Raw genomic sequence first — 14,663 nt, forward strand, 5'->3', positions numbered from 1 at the left:
GTCACTGGATTTCTTTGTAAAAAAAACAAAGAAAAAACCAGATTTATTATCTGCTTTAATCTATAAGCAGTGCTTAGCAGATCTCTACATTAAGAGAATCAAAGCATCATTATGTCAGTAGATCTGAGAAATAATTAAAAGTAATGCCTATTAAAACAATTTAGATACTGAAAGATAATTTCAAGAAAATAGCTCAGATGCTGATAAACACAATTCTACTCATCACAGTTGGGTTGCTGTGTGGTTGCACAGTACAGTGGCAGTAACATCTATTTCTATGCTTAAGAAATTCCAGATAAAAAAATTTAATATGTCACTATATATAAGCAGCTAGCTATGGTGTATACTTATCAATATGAAAATTTTATGCTATTTTTATCACTCAAAATAAAAGCTGCAATTTGACTGTATTCAGGTTTAATCTGGAAAAAATCTGTAGAGCCCAAAGCCTTGCCCTTAATCACATACAAAGGATCTCTTTTTTTACTTCCCACTTCCCCATAAAAAGCTAAAGTAAACACAAACTTAAACACACACACATTTTTAAAATTCATATTGTTTATCTGGCATCTTTTACTATAAATATTACTTGTTCAAATATCCTAAAGAGAATCTAATAATAAACAATTACATTGATTAACATATTCTAAATGATCTAGAAAAAGCAATAACTCTACAATCTAACAGCATCATCATAATTCATGAGGTCATACCTGATGACTTAGAGATTGAAAAGACTCACAGGTTCCAGACTGCATGACCTTTCTATTTCCAGAGATCCCTAAAGATTGCATTTCCTATCTTACAAAAGATAATCACAGCCACCTCTATGTCTCTGCATCTTCAGGGCTAGTGAAGAAAACATCAAACAGCAGATCTGTCCATCAGTATCTGTTTAAGTCATGATGAAAATATCAGATCTCATATGCTGTTTATCATCTCCCCTTTGCAGTTATAAACACTGCGTATTAAGGGAGGATGACAGTTGTATGTGCTGAAGCTGCTAATGCTGTCTGAAAACAGTAAGCTTACTGCTTAAAGCAATTCTGCATCATCCAAACAGAGAATGAGTCATGTCTTTCAGGTTTTCCACTTCTGATACTATAAAGATTTCACGTGCCCAGTAAAGTTTGGTTTTTTTGTTGTTTCTTTACAAATAAGCAATGTTCTATTTAATTAACTGTCCAGTGCATCTGGTTGCCATGTTAAAGTGTTAGTTCTTAATTATTAGGCAATTTTCTCCATGTCTGACTAAGGTTTAATGATTTAAGAAGCAACATTGTACTCTCTCTTAAAGGACTCTTTCCTCCAAACCATGTGCATCATCACTCATCCAACCCATCAAAATTAGAAGTCCCTAAAAATGATGAATTCTTTTCCTGGCAATCTTTGATAATTGTGTATAATAGCAGATAGATAAATAGGTAAGTGCATATTCACTTTTTAATTCTCATTAACTTTATTTTTATTTCATATCTTTCAGATCAACACATTTCAAATCAAAATAATTTTTATACTATTAGTAAAAGGTACAAAATCTCCTATAGAACTTAATATGCAAAACACAAAATGCTACTATCAAATTCCAAAACTGCATGGTTAAAGCAAAATCTAGGAAACTAACCCTATGTTATTGGCATTTTTATTGTGATTTTTCATTGCATCTTATTTGTGTTCATTGAGATTCTTATAATGCTTTCTTTTACCACAACAGAATAGAATTAAAGAATTTTAAGATTAATAAAATAGTCTGATGATAGAAAACTGATATCCCCCAAAACTATAAATGGAAATGCTTTCTCTTTGCTGCTGCTGCTGCTGCTAAGTCGCATCAGTCGTGTCTGACTATGTGTGACCCCATAGATGGCAGCCCACCAGGCTCCTTCGTCCCCGGGATTCTCCAGGTAAGAACACTGGGGTGGGTTGCCATTTCCTTCTCCAGTGCATGAAAGTGAAAAGTGAAAGTGAAGTCGCTCAGTTGTGTCTGACTCTGTGACATGATAAAAGATCATGTTTTAGAAAGAAAACAAAGACTAAAATTATAATATATTCAATTGAATGCAAAATTAGGACACCAAATATAACATATTATCCTAAAAGAGTCCTCACATTATATATAGCCTGAATTAATAAACACTTTCTTTATATACCTATGAATGCTTTATGTGTATACCTGTGATATAAACTAATGAAATTTAATGATAGCTAAAAGTACTATACAGAAAATGTTTTAGGTTAATTACAAACCAGTATAACTTCCCTTCTCCCATTCACAACATGTGATGACCATCTGAGCATATTTTGTATTATCATGGAGACTAATGAGTCTTAAAAATTGGGCTTCTTTAAAAGGCTGATAGGTAGAGGCACAGAGATGTTGGTCCAAAGTGCAAACTGTCAGTTACAAGATGAATAAGTTCTAGGGATCCATGCACAGGATAATCATACTGTATTATATACTTGAAAGTTACATATGGTGGTAATTTTTGCAATATTTAAGTATATCAAATTAAACTTATACAACGTTATATGTCAATTATACCCCAATAAATCTAAGGGAAATTATTATACTTTAAATAGATCTAATTATTATTTGTAGAAAGAAAGAAATTAGTCTTCTTTAATAGTGTGATCCACATTATGCCCTTAGAGAAATTACTTTCTCTAATTGCACATGTTCAGACAAAATGTTTGGAAGTTTTGGCTGTATGTACACAATGACATACCTGAATGGAAAACCATATGTATTATGATTTATACATGCAGTATTTACTCTCTTATTGTAATCAAAATAGATAAGTTTTCTTTAGAGCTATCTTAACATCTATCTCCCATTCTATATTTATTTATTCATGTAGAAAACATTAAACATCTTCTTTGAGTCAGATGCTGTGCTACAGAATCCAAGACAATATAAGATATGCCATCACATGAGCAGATAATTAAACAAGTATGCTTTGCCATGACAGAAGATCAAGGGATATGAGACTGATTAATAGGACAGACCCCTAACCTAAGGACCAGAAAAGATCTTTAGGCTCAATAAAGGACAGAAATGGTAGGGATATACCAGAAGCAGAAGATATTAAGAAGAGGTGGCAAAAATACACAAAAGAACTGTACAAAAAAGATCTTCACGACCCAGATAATCACGATGGTGTGATCACTCATCTAGAGCCAGACATCCTGGAGTGTGAAGTCAAGTGGGCCTTAGGAAGCATCACTACGAACAAAGCTAGTGGAGATGATGGAATTCCAGTTGAGCTATTTCAAATCCTGAAAGATGATGCTGTGAAAGTGGTTCACTCAATATGCCAGCAAATTTGGAAAACTCAGCAGTGGCCACAGCACTGGAAAAGGTCAGTTGTCATTCCAATCCCCAAGAAAGGCAATGCCAAAGAATGTTCAAACTACCGCACAATTGCACTCATCTCACACGCTAGTAAAGTGATGCTTAAAATTCACCAAGCCAGACTTCAGCAATACGTGAACCATGAACTTCCAGATGTTCAAGCTGGTTTTAGAAAAGGCACAGGAACCAGAGATCAAATTGCCAACATCCACTGGATTATCCAAAAAGCAAGAGAGTTCCAGAAAAACATCTATTTCTGCTTTATTGACTATGCCAAAGCCTTTGACTGTGTGGATCACAATAAACTGTGGAAAATTCTGAAAGAGATGGGAATCCCAGACCACCTGACCTGCCTCTTGAGAAACCTGTATGCAGGTCAGGAAGCAACAGTGAGAACTGGACATGGAACAACAGACTGGTTCCAAATAGGAAAAGGAGTACATCAAGGCTGTATATTGTCACCCTGCTTATCTAACTTATATGCAGAGTAGATCATGAGAAACATTGGGCTGGAGGAAGCACAAGCTGGAATCAAGATTGCCGGGAGAAATATCAATAACCTCAGATATGCAGATGACACCACCCTTATGGCAGGAAGCAATGAACTAAACAGCCTCTTGATGAAAGTGAAAGAGGAGAGTGAAAAAGTTGGCTTAAAGCTCAACATTCAGAAAACTAAGATCATGGCATCTGGTCCCGTCACTTCATGGCAAATAGATGGGGAAACAGTGGAAACAGTGGCTGACTTTATTTTTCTGGGTTCCAAAATCACTGCAGATGGTGATTGCAGCCATGAAATTAAAAGATGTTTGTTCCTTGAAAGGAAAGTTATGACCAACCTAGACAGCATATTAAAAAACAGAGACATTTTTAGTCAACAAAGGTCCATCTAGTCAAGGCTATGATTTTTCCAGTAGTCATGTATGGATGTGAGAGTTGGGCTATAAAGAACGCTGAGCGCCAAAGAATTGATGCTTTTGAACTGTGGTGTTGGAGAAGACTCTTGAGAGTCCCTTGGACTGCAGGGAGATCCAACCAGTCCATCCTAAAGGAGATCAGTCCTGGGTGTTCATTGGAAGGACTGATGTTGAAGCTGAAACTCCAATACTTTGGCCACCTGATGCGAAGAGCTGACTCATTGGAAAAGACTCTGATGCTGGAAAAGATTGAGGGCAGGAGGAGAAGGGAACGACAGAGGATGAGATGGTTGGATGGCATCACCGACTCAATGGACATGGGTTTGGGTGGACTCTGGGAGTTGGTGATGGACAGGGAGGCCTGGCATGTTGAGGTTCATGGGGTTGCAAAGAGATGGACATGACTGAGTGACTGAACTGAACTGAATTGAAGGAATTATTGTTAAAACTGAGATCTTGAGTAGATGATATTTGAAGGATGCTGAATACAGCATAGTGAGACCATGAAGCATTAGTAGGACAGAGGGAAGAGATGAGGCCGAAAGGCAAATCAAGGTCTAACCTCAGGACTCTTCAGAAGCCATTTAAAGAGGATGGACTTAATCTTCAGGGGAATAGGAATCCTTAAACACAATCATTTTTGTAGTTTAATATTATTCTGGCTATGGGACAGAATCAATTGAGTAAAATAAAACTGGAGAAAGACAAGATATATAATTTGGGGCAGGGAATAATGATGGCCTGAACCAACGTGGTGGCAGTAGGGGTGGAGAGAAGTTGATCGACTCCAGATATACTTTTTAGTTAGAAAGAATGTGATGGGAGACTAAATGTGAGAAATGAGGTAGAGAGAAGTGTCGAGGTTTATTCATAACCTCCTAAATTATTATAGATTTCGTTTTGACAGTCCATATACTTTCATCACATGCTCCATTGTATTGTCATTAATCTATTTCACTTGTATGTGTTTAGTTTTTATAAAATAGCCAGAAAATGTTGAGAAGGCAGGCTCATCTGACATTCATTCTGTGACCTCTCAAAATGTGCTTAAACTTGAGCAAAATTATTATAAACAAATAAACAAAAAATAAACTGAAAATTGTACTTTTCTTTGATGTATTTTGTCACAACACTGATGGTCAGAACAGAGTATGCTTCTTTTTTTGTTATAGTCACTACTTGTTGTATTTTTTAGATTCTACATATAAGTGATATCACACAGTATTTGTCTGTCTTTGTCTGACTTATTTCACTTAACATAATGCTCTCCGAGTCCATCCATGTTGCTACAAATGGCAAAATTTAATTCTTTTTTATATGGCTGAGTAGTATTCCATTGGTATATACTACATCTTCTTTATCCATTCATCAGCAGCAGGTGGTATTTTCATTTTTATCATTGTCTCCTAAATAAAAGCCGTGAAAAACTTTTATTTAGGCCCCAGTTGTTTAGTTTTGCTTTTATTTCCTTTACTTTAGGAGATGGATCCCAAAATTATTGCTGTGACTTATACTTTGTTCTGCCTATGTTTTCCTCCAGGGGTTTTATAATATCCAGTCTTATATTTTGGTCTTTAATCCATTTTATGTTTACTTTTATATATGGTGCTAGAGAATATTCTAATTTCCTTCTTTTACATGTATCTGATCAGTTTTCCTAGCAACATCTATGGAAGAGACTGTCTTTTCTCCATTGTATGTTATTGCCTTCTTTGTTGTAGATTCAATGACCATAAGTGCATGGGTTTGCATCCAGGCTCTCTCTCCTGTTGCACTGCTCTATATATCTGGTTTATGCCAGAACCATATTGTTTTGATTACTATAGCTTTGAAGTAGTCTGAAGTCAGGGATCATGATTCCTCCTGCCCTGTTATTTTTCTCTCAAGATTGTTTTGGCTATGCAGGGTCTTCTGTGTTTCCATACAAATTTTAACAATAAAGAAGCAGACTCACAGATAATGAGAACAAACTAGTCATTAGCAGAGGGAGGGGCAATGGACCAGTGGAAGAGAGGGAGATATAAACTACTGAGTGTAAGACAGGCTCAAGGATGTATTGTACAACACAGGGAATATAGACAAAATTTGGTAAATAGAGAGTAATCTTTAAGTTGTATAAAAAATTAAATAATGCAAATAAATAAATAATTTTTCAAAAAGCACACACACGAAGACCAGAGAAGAAATGAATGAAATGGAGACTAAAAAAATGGGAAAGAGCAAAGGAAAAAGAATGTGGAGCTGTATGTACATCAGAAACTAGCACAATACCGTACATCAACTTTAGCTACATTTTTTTAAGGAATAAATGAACCTAACAACTGTTTATTTGAAAATATAAACAAAATCAACAAACCTTTAGCTAAGAAAAAAGTAGAGAATTCTCAGAAATAAAAGAAGAAAAGTTATAACTAATGCTATAGAAATACAAAGGATCATGAGAAACTTCTATGAAAAATTATACACCAATGAATTGGATGCCTTAGAAGAAATGAATAAATTCCTAGAAACATACAATGTTCCAAGGCTGAATCATCAAGGAACAGAAGTCTGAATAGATGATCACTAATAAGGAGATTAAAATGGTAATCAAAAATCTCCCCAAAACAGAAATCCAGGACCAGATGGCTTCACTGAAAAATTCTACAAAACATTCAAAGATTTAATATCTCTTTCCCAAGCTCTTCTAAAAAACTGAAGAGAAACTTTACAAACACATTTTGTGAAACCAAAACCAGATAAGAACACCAAAAAAAAAGAGGAAAACTACAGTCCAGTATCCTTGATGAACACAGATGCAAAAACCCTAAACAAAATACTAAGTAAACCAAATAAAACCATACTTTAAAAGAATCATACCCCATGATGATCAAGTCAAATTTATTCCAGGGGCACAAGGAGAGCTCAAACACCTACAAATCAATGTGATACGTCATATTAACAAAATTGAGGATAAAAATCATATAGTCATTTCAAATGCAGAAAAGTCGTCTCTGACTCATTGTGACCCCATGGACTGTAGCCTACTAGGCTTCTCTTTCCATAGAATTTTCCAGGCAAGAATACTGGAGTTGGTTGCCATCTCCTGTTCTTGGGGATCTTCTTGACCTAGGGATCAAATTCACATCTCCCATGTCTCCTGCATTAGCAGGCAGGTTCTTTACCACTGAACCACCTGGGAAGCCCATAGAGGGAATGTACCTCAACATATTTAAAAAACATATATGGCAAACCAGCAGTTAATGTTATTCTCAATGGTGAAAATTTGAAATCTTTTCCTCTAAGATCAAGAAAAAGATGGATGCCCACTCTTGCCACTTCTCTTCAACAAAGAATTGGAATTCCTAGCCACAGCAATTCAGCAAGAAAAAGAAGTAGTGGGCAACCAAATTGGAAAGAAAGAAGTAAAACAGTCACTATTTGCAGCTGACATGGTATTATAAACAGAAAACCCTAAAGATGGAACTCTCCAAAATCTGTTAGAAATAATAAATAAATTCAGTAAAGCCACAGGATACCTCAAGATACAGAAATCTTTGGCATTTCTATTCACTCATAGAGAACTATCAGAAAGACAAATTGATATAACATTTTCTTTTTTAAATTTTCTTTTTAATTGGAGGATAATTGCTTTACAAAATTGTGTTGGTTTCTGCAATGCATCAACATGAATCAACCACCCCTCGTGGTTACCACACAGTACCAGGTTTGAGCTCCCTGTGTCCTAAGGCAAATTCCCACTGGCTATCTGCTTTACATATGGAGATATATATGTTTCAATGCTCCTCTGTCAACTCATCCCGCTCTCTCCTTTCCCCACTGTGTCCACAAGTCTGTTTATGTCTGCATCACCATTAGCATCAAAAAAATAAAATATCTAGGAATATTTCAAGAAGGTGAAAGAGCTGTACACCAGTAACTATAAGACTGATGAAAGAAACTGAAGAGTACACAAATAAATAGAAATATATCCAGTGTCCATGAAATGCAAGAATTAATATTGTTTAAAGCTCCATACTACCCCACACTACCCAGAGAAATCTACGGGCTCAATGCAATTCTGTCAAAATTCCAATGGTCTGTTTCACAAAACGAGAAAAATAATTCTAAGATGTGTATGAAGGGACTTCCTTGGTGGTCCAGTGGTTAAGACTGTGCTTCCACCCCAGGAGTCATGGGTTCTACTCTTGGTCAGGGAACTAAGATCCTGCATGCTACATGGCATGGCCAAATAAATAAATAAATATTTATAATAATAATTTAAAAAAATAAAGTATGTATGGAACTACAAAATATCTCAAACAGCTAAAACAACCTTGAGAAAGAAACAAGTTGGAGGTATCATGCCCCCTGATTTCAAACTATACTATGAAGCTTATAATGTTCAAAACACTATGGGTACTGGCACAAAAAAAGAAACACATCAATGGAACAGAATAGAAATCTCACATCTACACATGCAATGAATTTATGATAAAGAAGCAAAGAACATATCTTAGAAAAACAATAGACTCTTTAATAAATGGTATTGGGAAAACTGGGATAGTCACAAGCAAAAGAATGAAGCTAGGCCACTATCTGACAGCATACACAAAAATTAACTCAAAATGAATTAAAGATTTGAATGTAAGAACTGAAACCATAAAATTCCTTGAGGAAAACACAAGCTGTAACCTAATGCACATAAGTCTTAGCAATGTTTTTGAGGATTTGACTCCAAACACATGGGATTAAAGTGGGATGTTTCGAAAGAACAGCATGTATATTATCTATGGTGAAACAGATCACCAGCCCAGGTGGGATGCATGAGACAAGTGCTCGGGCCTGGTGCACTGGGAAGACCCAGAGGAATCGGGTGGAGAGGGAGGTGGGAGGGGGGATCAGGATGGGGAATACGTGTAACTCTATGGCTGATTCATATCAATGTATGACAAAACCCACTGAAATGTTGTGAAGTAATTAGCCTCCAACTAATAAAAAAAATAAATTAAAAAAAAAAAAGCAAACATAAACAAATGGGATTGCATGCTAAGTCACTTCCATTGTGTCCGACTCTTTGGGACGCTATGGATCATAACCTGCCAAGCTTCTCCATCCATGGGATTCTCCAGGGAAGAACACTGGAGTGGTTTGCCATGCCCTCCTCCAGGGGACCTTCCTGACCCACGGATCGAACCCTTATCTCTGGCATCTATCAGCATTGGCAGGTAGTTTCTTTTCCACTAGTGTCACCTGGGAAGCCCCAAACAAATGGGACGACATCATACTAAAAATCTTCTGCACAATGAAGGAATCCATCATCACAATGAAAGGCAACATACCGAATGAGAGAAGATATTTTCAAATCATATATCTCATAAGAAGTTAATATCCAAAAATATATAAACAACTCATACAACTCAACAACAACAACAACAAACAACCTGATTTGAAAATGGACCCAGTAGCTGAGCAGACATTTTTTCCAAAGAAGACACACAGCTGGCCAACAAGCACATGAAAAGATGTCCAAAATCATGTCATTATTAAGAAAATACAAACTAAAACCACAATGAGCTATTACTCCACATGTGTTAGAATGGCTATCATCAAAAAGACAAGATGTGAAAAATGTTAGGAAGAATGTAGAGAAATGGAAATCCTAAACTGTTAGTGGGACTGCAAATTGGTATAGCCAGTATGCAAAAAATATGGATATTCCTCAAAAAAAAAAAAAAAAAATCAAGAGCAGAACTACTACATGACCCAGCTATTCCACTTCTGGGTATTTAAGTGAAAAACATGAAAATACTAATTTGAAACTCCTGCATTCACTACAGCATTATTTATAATAGCCAAGATCTGGAAACAACATAAATGTCCATCAATGGGTGAATTGTTAATGAAGATGTGGTACATATACACAATGGAATACTACTCAACCATAAAAAGGGGTGAAAACCTATCATTTGTGACAACATGGATGGACCTAGGGGGTATTACGCTAAGTGAAATAAGAGAGAGAAAGACAAACATTGTATGATTTCACTCATATGTACAATCCAAAAGGACAAGACAGACAAAATAAAATAAAAAACAAATTCATAGATACATAGAACAGATCAGTGGTTACTGGGGGAAAGGGGTTGGAGGGTGGGCAAAATGGGTGAAGGAGGTACATGGTGATGAATGGTAACTGTATTTGTGGTGGTGATCACTTTGTCCACAGATGCCAAATTATAATGTTATACCCAAGAAACTTATATAATTAACAAAACTCACTTCAGATACAGCCAGGCTACTGACCCCACAAGCCATGGTGGGTGAGGACTACTAATGGGAGGGTAGCATCCTCTACAATATCATCTTTAGCATGAAGCAAATGTATGAGACTCTGGAGCCACCCAAGGTATAGCTGGCTAGCATGGCTAGCATGCACCTGTTGCTTGAAGCTGATCCCCTTCCCCCGAAAACAACTTATTCCAGAGAATACCTATGAAAACATAAGTAATCTATTTTGCTTCGTGTAATACCGCTTTTTATTTATTTATTTATTTGCTTTTTAAAGTCTAAATTAGTTCACTTTCCAAGTAATTTGTCAAAATATATTACAATTCTTAAAAACATTGAGTCCTTTCTAGTATTTCATTTGGAGACTCTGTACAAAAGAAATAGGCAGATGAAGGTTTCTGCACAAAGATGTTTGGTGCTACATCATTAGAAGAGAAAAAATAGAAATAACAAGAGGAAGGTTAACTAAATTATGAGACAACAAAATGGAATCCATTAGTAACCAATAAAGATGTTAATGACAAGGAAAATGTGTACTGTAATAGAATATTGAATGAAAAAAAAATCCCAATATATTTATGTAGTAAAATCTCAAATCAATGCAAAGAAATAGAGGAAAACAACAGAATAGGAAAGACTAGAGATCTCTTCAAGAAAATCAGAGATACCAAGGGAACATTTCATGTAAAGATGGGCATAATAAAGGACAGAAACAGTATGGACCTAACAGAAGCAGAAGATATTAAGAAAAGATGGCAAGAATAAAGAGCAAAACTATACAAAAAAGATCTTAATGACCCAGATAACCACGACGGTGTGATCACTCACCTAGAGCCAGACATCCTGGAGTGTGAAGTCAAGTGGGCCTTAGGAAGCCCCATTATGAACAAAGCTAGTGGAGGTGATGGAATTCCAGTTGAGCTACTTCAAATCCTGAAAGATGATGCTGTGAAAGTGGTTCACTCAATATGCCAGCAAAATTGGAAAACTCAGCAATGGCCACAGGACTGGAAAAGGTCAGTTTTTATTCTAATCCCAAAGAAAGGTAATGCCAAAGAATGTTCAAATGACTGCACAACTGCACTCATCTCACATGTTAGCAAAGTAATGCATCTCCAAGCCAGGCTTCAACAATACATGAACCATGAACTTCCAAATGTTCAAGCTGGATTTAGAAAAGGCAAAGGAACCAGAGATCAAATTGCCAACATCCATTGGATCATAGAAAAAGCAAAAGAAGTCCAGAAAAACATCTATTTCTGCTTCACTGACTACACGAAAGCCTTTGACTGTGTGGATCACAAACAACTGTGGAAATCTTCAAGAGATGGGAATAACCAGACCACCTTACCTGCTTCCTGAGAAGTCTGTAGGAAGGTCAAGAGGAAACAGAACCGGATATGGAACAACAGACTGGTTCCAAATCAGGAAAGGAGTACATCAAGGCTGTATATTGTCACCCACTTATTTAACTTATATGTAGAGTACATCATGGGAAATGCCAGCCTGGATGAAGCACAAGCTGGAATCAAGATTGACAGGAGAAATATCAATAACCTCAGATATGCAGATGACACCACCCTTATGGCAGAAAGCAAAGAACTAAACAGCCTCTGGATGAAGATGAAAGAGGAGAGTGAAAAAGTTGGCTTAAAACTCAACATTCAGAAAATTAAGATCATAGCATCTGGTCCCATCACTTCATGGCAAATAGATGGGGAAACAGTGGAAACAGTGGCTGACTTTATTCTCTCGGACTCCAAAATCATTGCAGATGGTGATTGCAGCCATGAAATTAAAAGACGCTTGCTCTTTGGAAGAAAAGTTATGACCAACTTAGACAGCATATTAAAAAGCAGAGACATTACTTTGCCAACAAAGGTCCATATATTCAAAACTGTGGTTTTTCCAGTAGTCATGTATGGATGTGAGAGTTGGACCATAAAGAAAGCTGAACACCGAAGAATTGACGCTTTCAAACTGTGGTGCTCGAGAAGAGTCTTGAGAGTCCCTTCGACTGCAGATGAAACCAGTCAGTCTTAAAGGAAATCAGTCCTGAATATTCATTGGAAGGACTGATGCTGAAGCTAAAGCTCCAATACTTTGGCCACCTGATGCGAGGAACTGGCTCATTTGAAAAGACCCTGATGCTGGGAAAGATTGAAGACAGGAGGAGAAGAGGATGACAGAGGATGAGACGGTTGGGTGGCATCACCAACTCAATGGACATGAGTTTGAGCAAGCTCTGGGAGTTGGCAATGGACAGGGAGCCTGGCGTGCTGTAGTCCTTAGGGTCACAGAGTCAGATACGACTGAGCAATTGAACTGAACTGAATGATCTCAGTTATGTAAAATATACACTGAAAAAACAAAGTTTTAAATTTTAAAAGGTGGCCCCTAAGTTATAAGTTATCTCACAAATATATACCTTCAGATTTCATGATTTTCTATAAAATTAGAAAATAGTTTCTGAGTAGTATTTTAATAATTGAATAGATACTTCTTCTGCTTCCATGTAATTCATCTTTCCATTAAAAATTACATCTCATATATTACTCTTTCTACTGCTTTACTCATATTTCTGCTCCAACTTAATGAAAATATTAAAATCTACTCTGTTAGTTTATCTATACTTTAAATATAATTCTAATTAATTTATATCATTATTTATGTGTGTGATTATTTGTTATAACACTATATTGGTCTTACACTGGTACAGACGGTTTTTGGAAAATTAGCTCTCACACCAGTTTCAGTGTTAATGAAAACAATGGAAAGAATTTGTGTAGAATGACTTTGTGTTACTATTTGTCTTGACTCATCTTGTGGGATAATCAAAATTGACTTTTACAAATGGCAGGACAATGGGAAGCACTGAGAATCACTGCAGATATTATTGATATTTTACTTCCAGTTCTTGGTTAATAAACAAGTAAAGACTACATTAAACTATTCATCTCTACTTAGTATTATATTATGAACATCTCCCTGAGTCATTATTTTCCATAACACTGTTTAGTGTTACTCTATCAAATAGAGCTACCACAATTTATCCAAACCCCTATTTTTAGACATTTAATTTTTTTCCATTTCTCAATATTATAAATAATAGTATAATAACACCTTTATGCATGTAGCCTTATGAGTTCAGTCACTCAGCCGTGTCTGACTCTTTGAGACTCCATGAACCGCAGCATGCCAGGCCTCCCTGTCTATAACCAACTCCCAGAGTTTACCCAAAACCATGTCCATCGAGTCAGTGATGTCATCCAACCATCTCATCCTCTGTTGTACCCTTCTCCTCCTGCCCTCAATCTTTCCCAGCATCAGGGTCTTTGCAAATGAGTCAGCTCTTCGCATCAGGTGGCCAAAGTATTGGAGTTTCAGCTTCAACATCAGTCCTTCCAATGAACACCCAGGACTGATCTCCTTTAGGATGGACTGGTTGGATCTCCCTGCAGTCCAAGGGACTCTCAAGAGTCTTCTCCAACACCACAGTTCAAAAGCATCAATTCTTTGGCGCTCAGCGTTCTTTATAGCCCAACTCTCACATCCATACATGGCCACTGAAAAAACCATAGCCTTGACTAGATGGACCTTTGTTGGCAAAGTAATGTCTCTGCTTTATATTATGCTATCTAGATTGGTCGTAACTTTCCTTCCAAGGAGTAAGCATCTTTTAATTTCATGGCTGCAATCACCATCTGCAGTGATTTTGGAGTCCGAGAGAATAAAGTCAGCCACTGTTTCCACTGTTTCCCCATCTATTTGCCATGAAGTGACAGGACCAGATGCCATGATCTTAGTTTTCTGAATGTTGAGCTTTAAGCCAACTTTTTCACTCTCCTCTTTCACTTTCATCAACAGGCTCATTACTTCTTCTTTCTGCCATAAGGGTGGTGTCATCTGCATATCTGAGGTTATTGATATTTCTCCCGGCAATCTTGATTCCAGCTTGTGCTTCCTCCAGCCCAGCATTTCTCATGATGTACTCTGCATATCAGTTAAATAAGCAGGGAGACAATATACAGCCTTGATGTACTCCTTTTCCTATTTGGAACCAGTCTGTTGTTCCATGTCCAGTTCTCACTGTTGCTTCCTGACCTGCATACAGGTTTCTCAAG

The 14,663-nt window shown here is 36.7% G+C and overlaps 1 protein-coding gene across 2 annotated transcripts in view; it reads right to left on the bottom strand.

The window, feature by feature from the left end:
- SLC4A10 (solute carrier family 4 member 10) overlaps positions 1-14,663 on the bottom strand; it is a 327,476-nt gene that overhangs the window by 229,420 nt on the left and 83,393 nt on the right. The window contains exon 1 of one of the 2 annotated variants that reach the window (XM_061135668.1): positions 714-794. The exons of the other annotated variant lie outside the window; for it this stretch is intronic. Within the exon in view, the coding sequence (XP_060991651.1) occupies positions 714-794 (81 nt within the window). Of the gene's footprint in view, positions 1-713; positions 795-14,663 lie in introns of those variants that run through there. 2 annotated transcript variants of the gene reach the window in all.

The sequence above is a fragment of the Dama dama genome, chromosome 33 (genome assembly GCF_033118175.1).
Source record: "Dama dama isolate Ldn47 chromosome 33, ASM3311817v1, whole genome shotgun sequence".
Taxonomy (NCBI): Eukaryota; Metazoa; Chordata; class Mammalia; order Artiodactyla; family Cervidae; genus Dama; species Dama dama.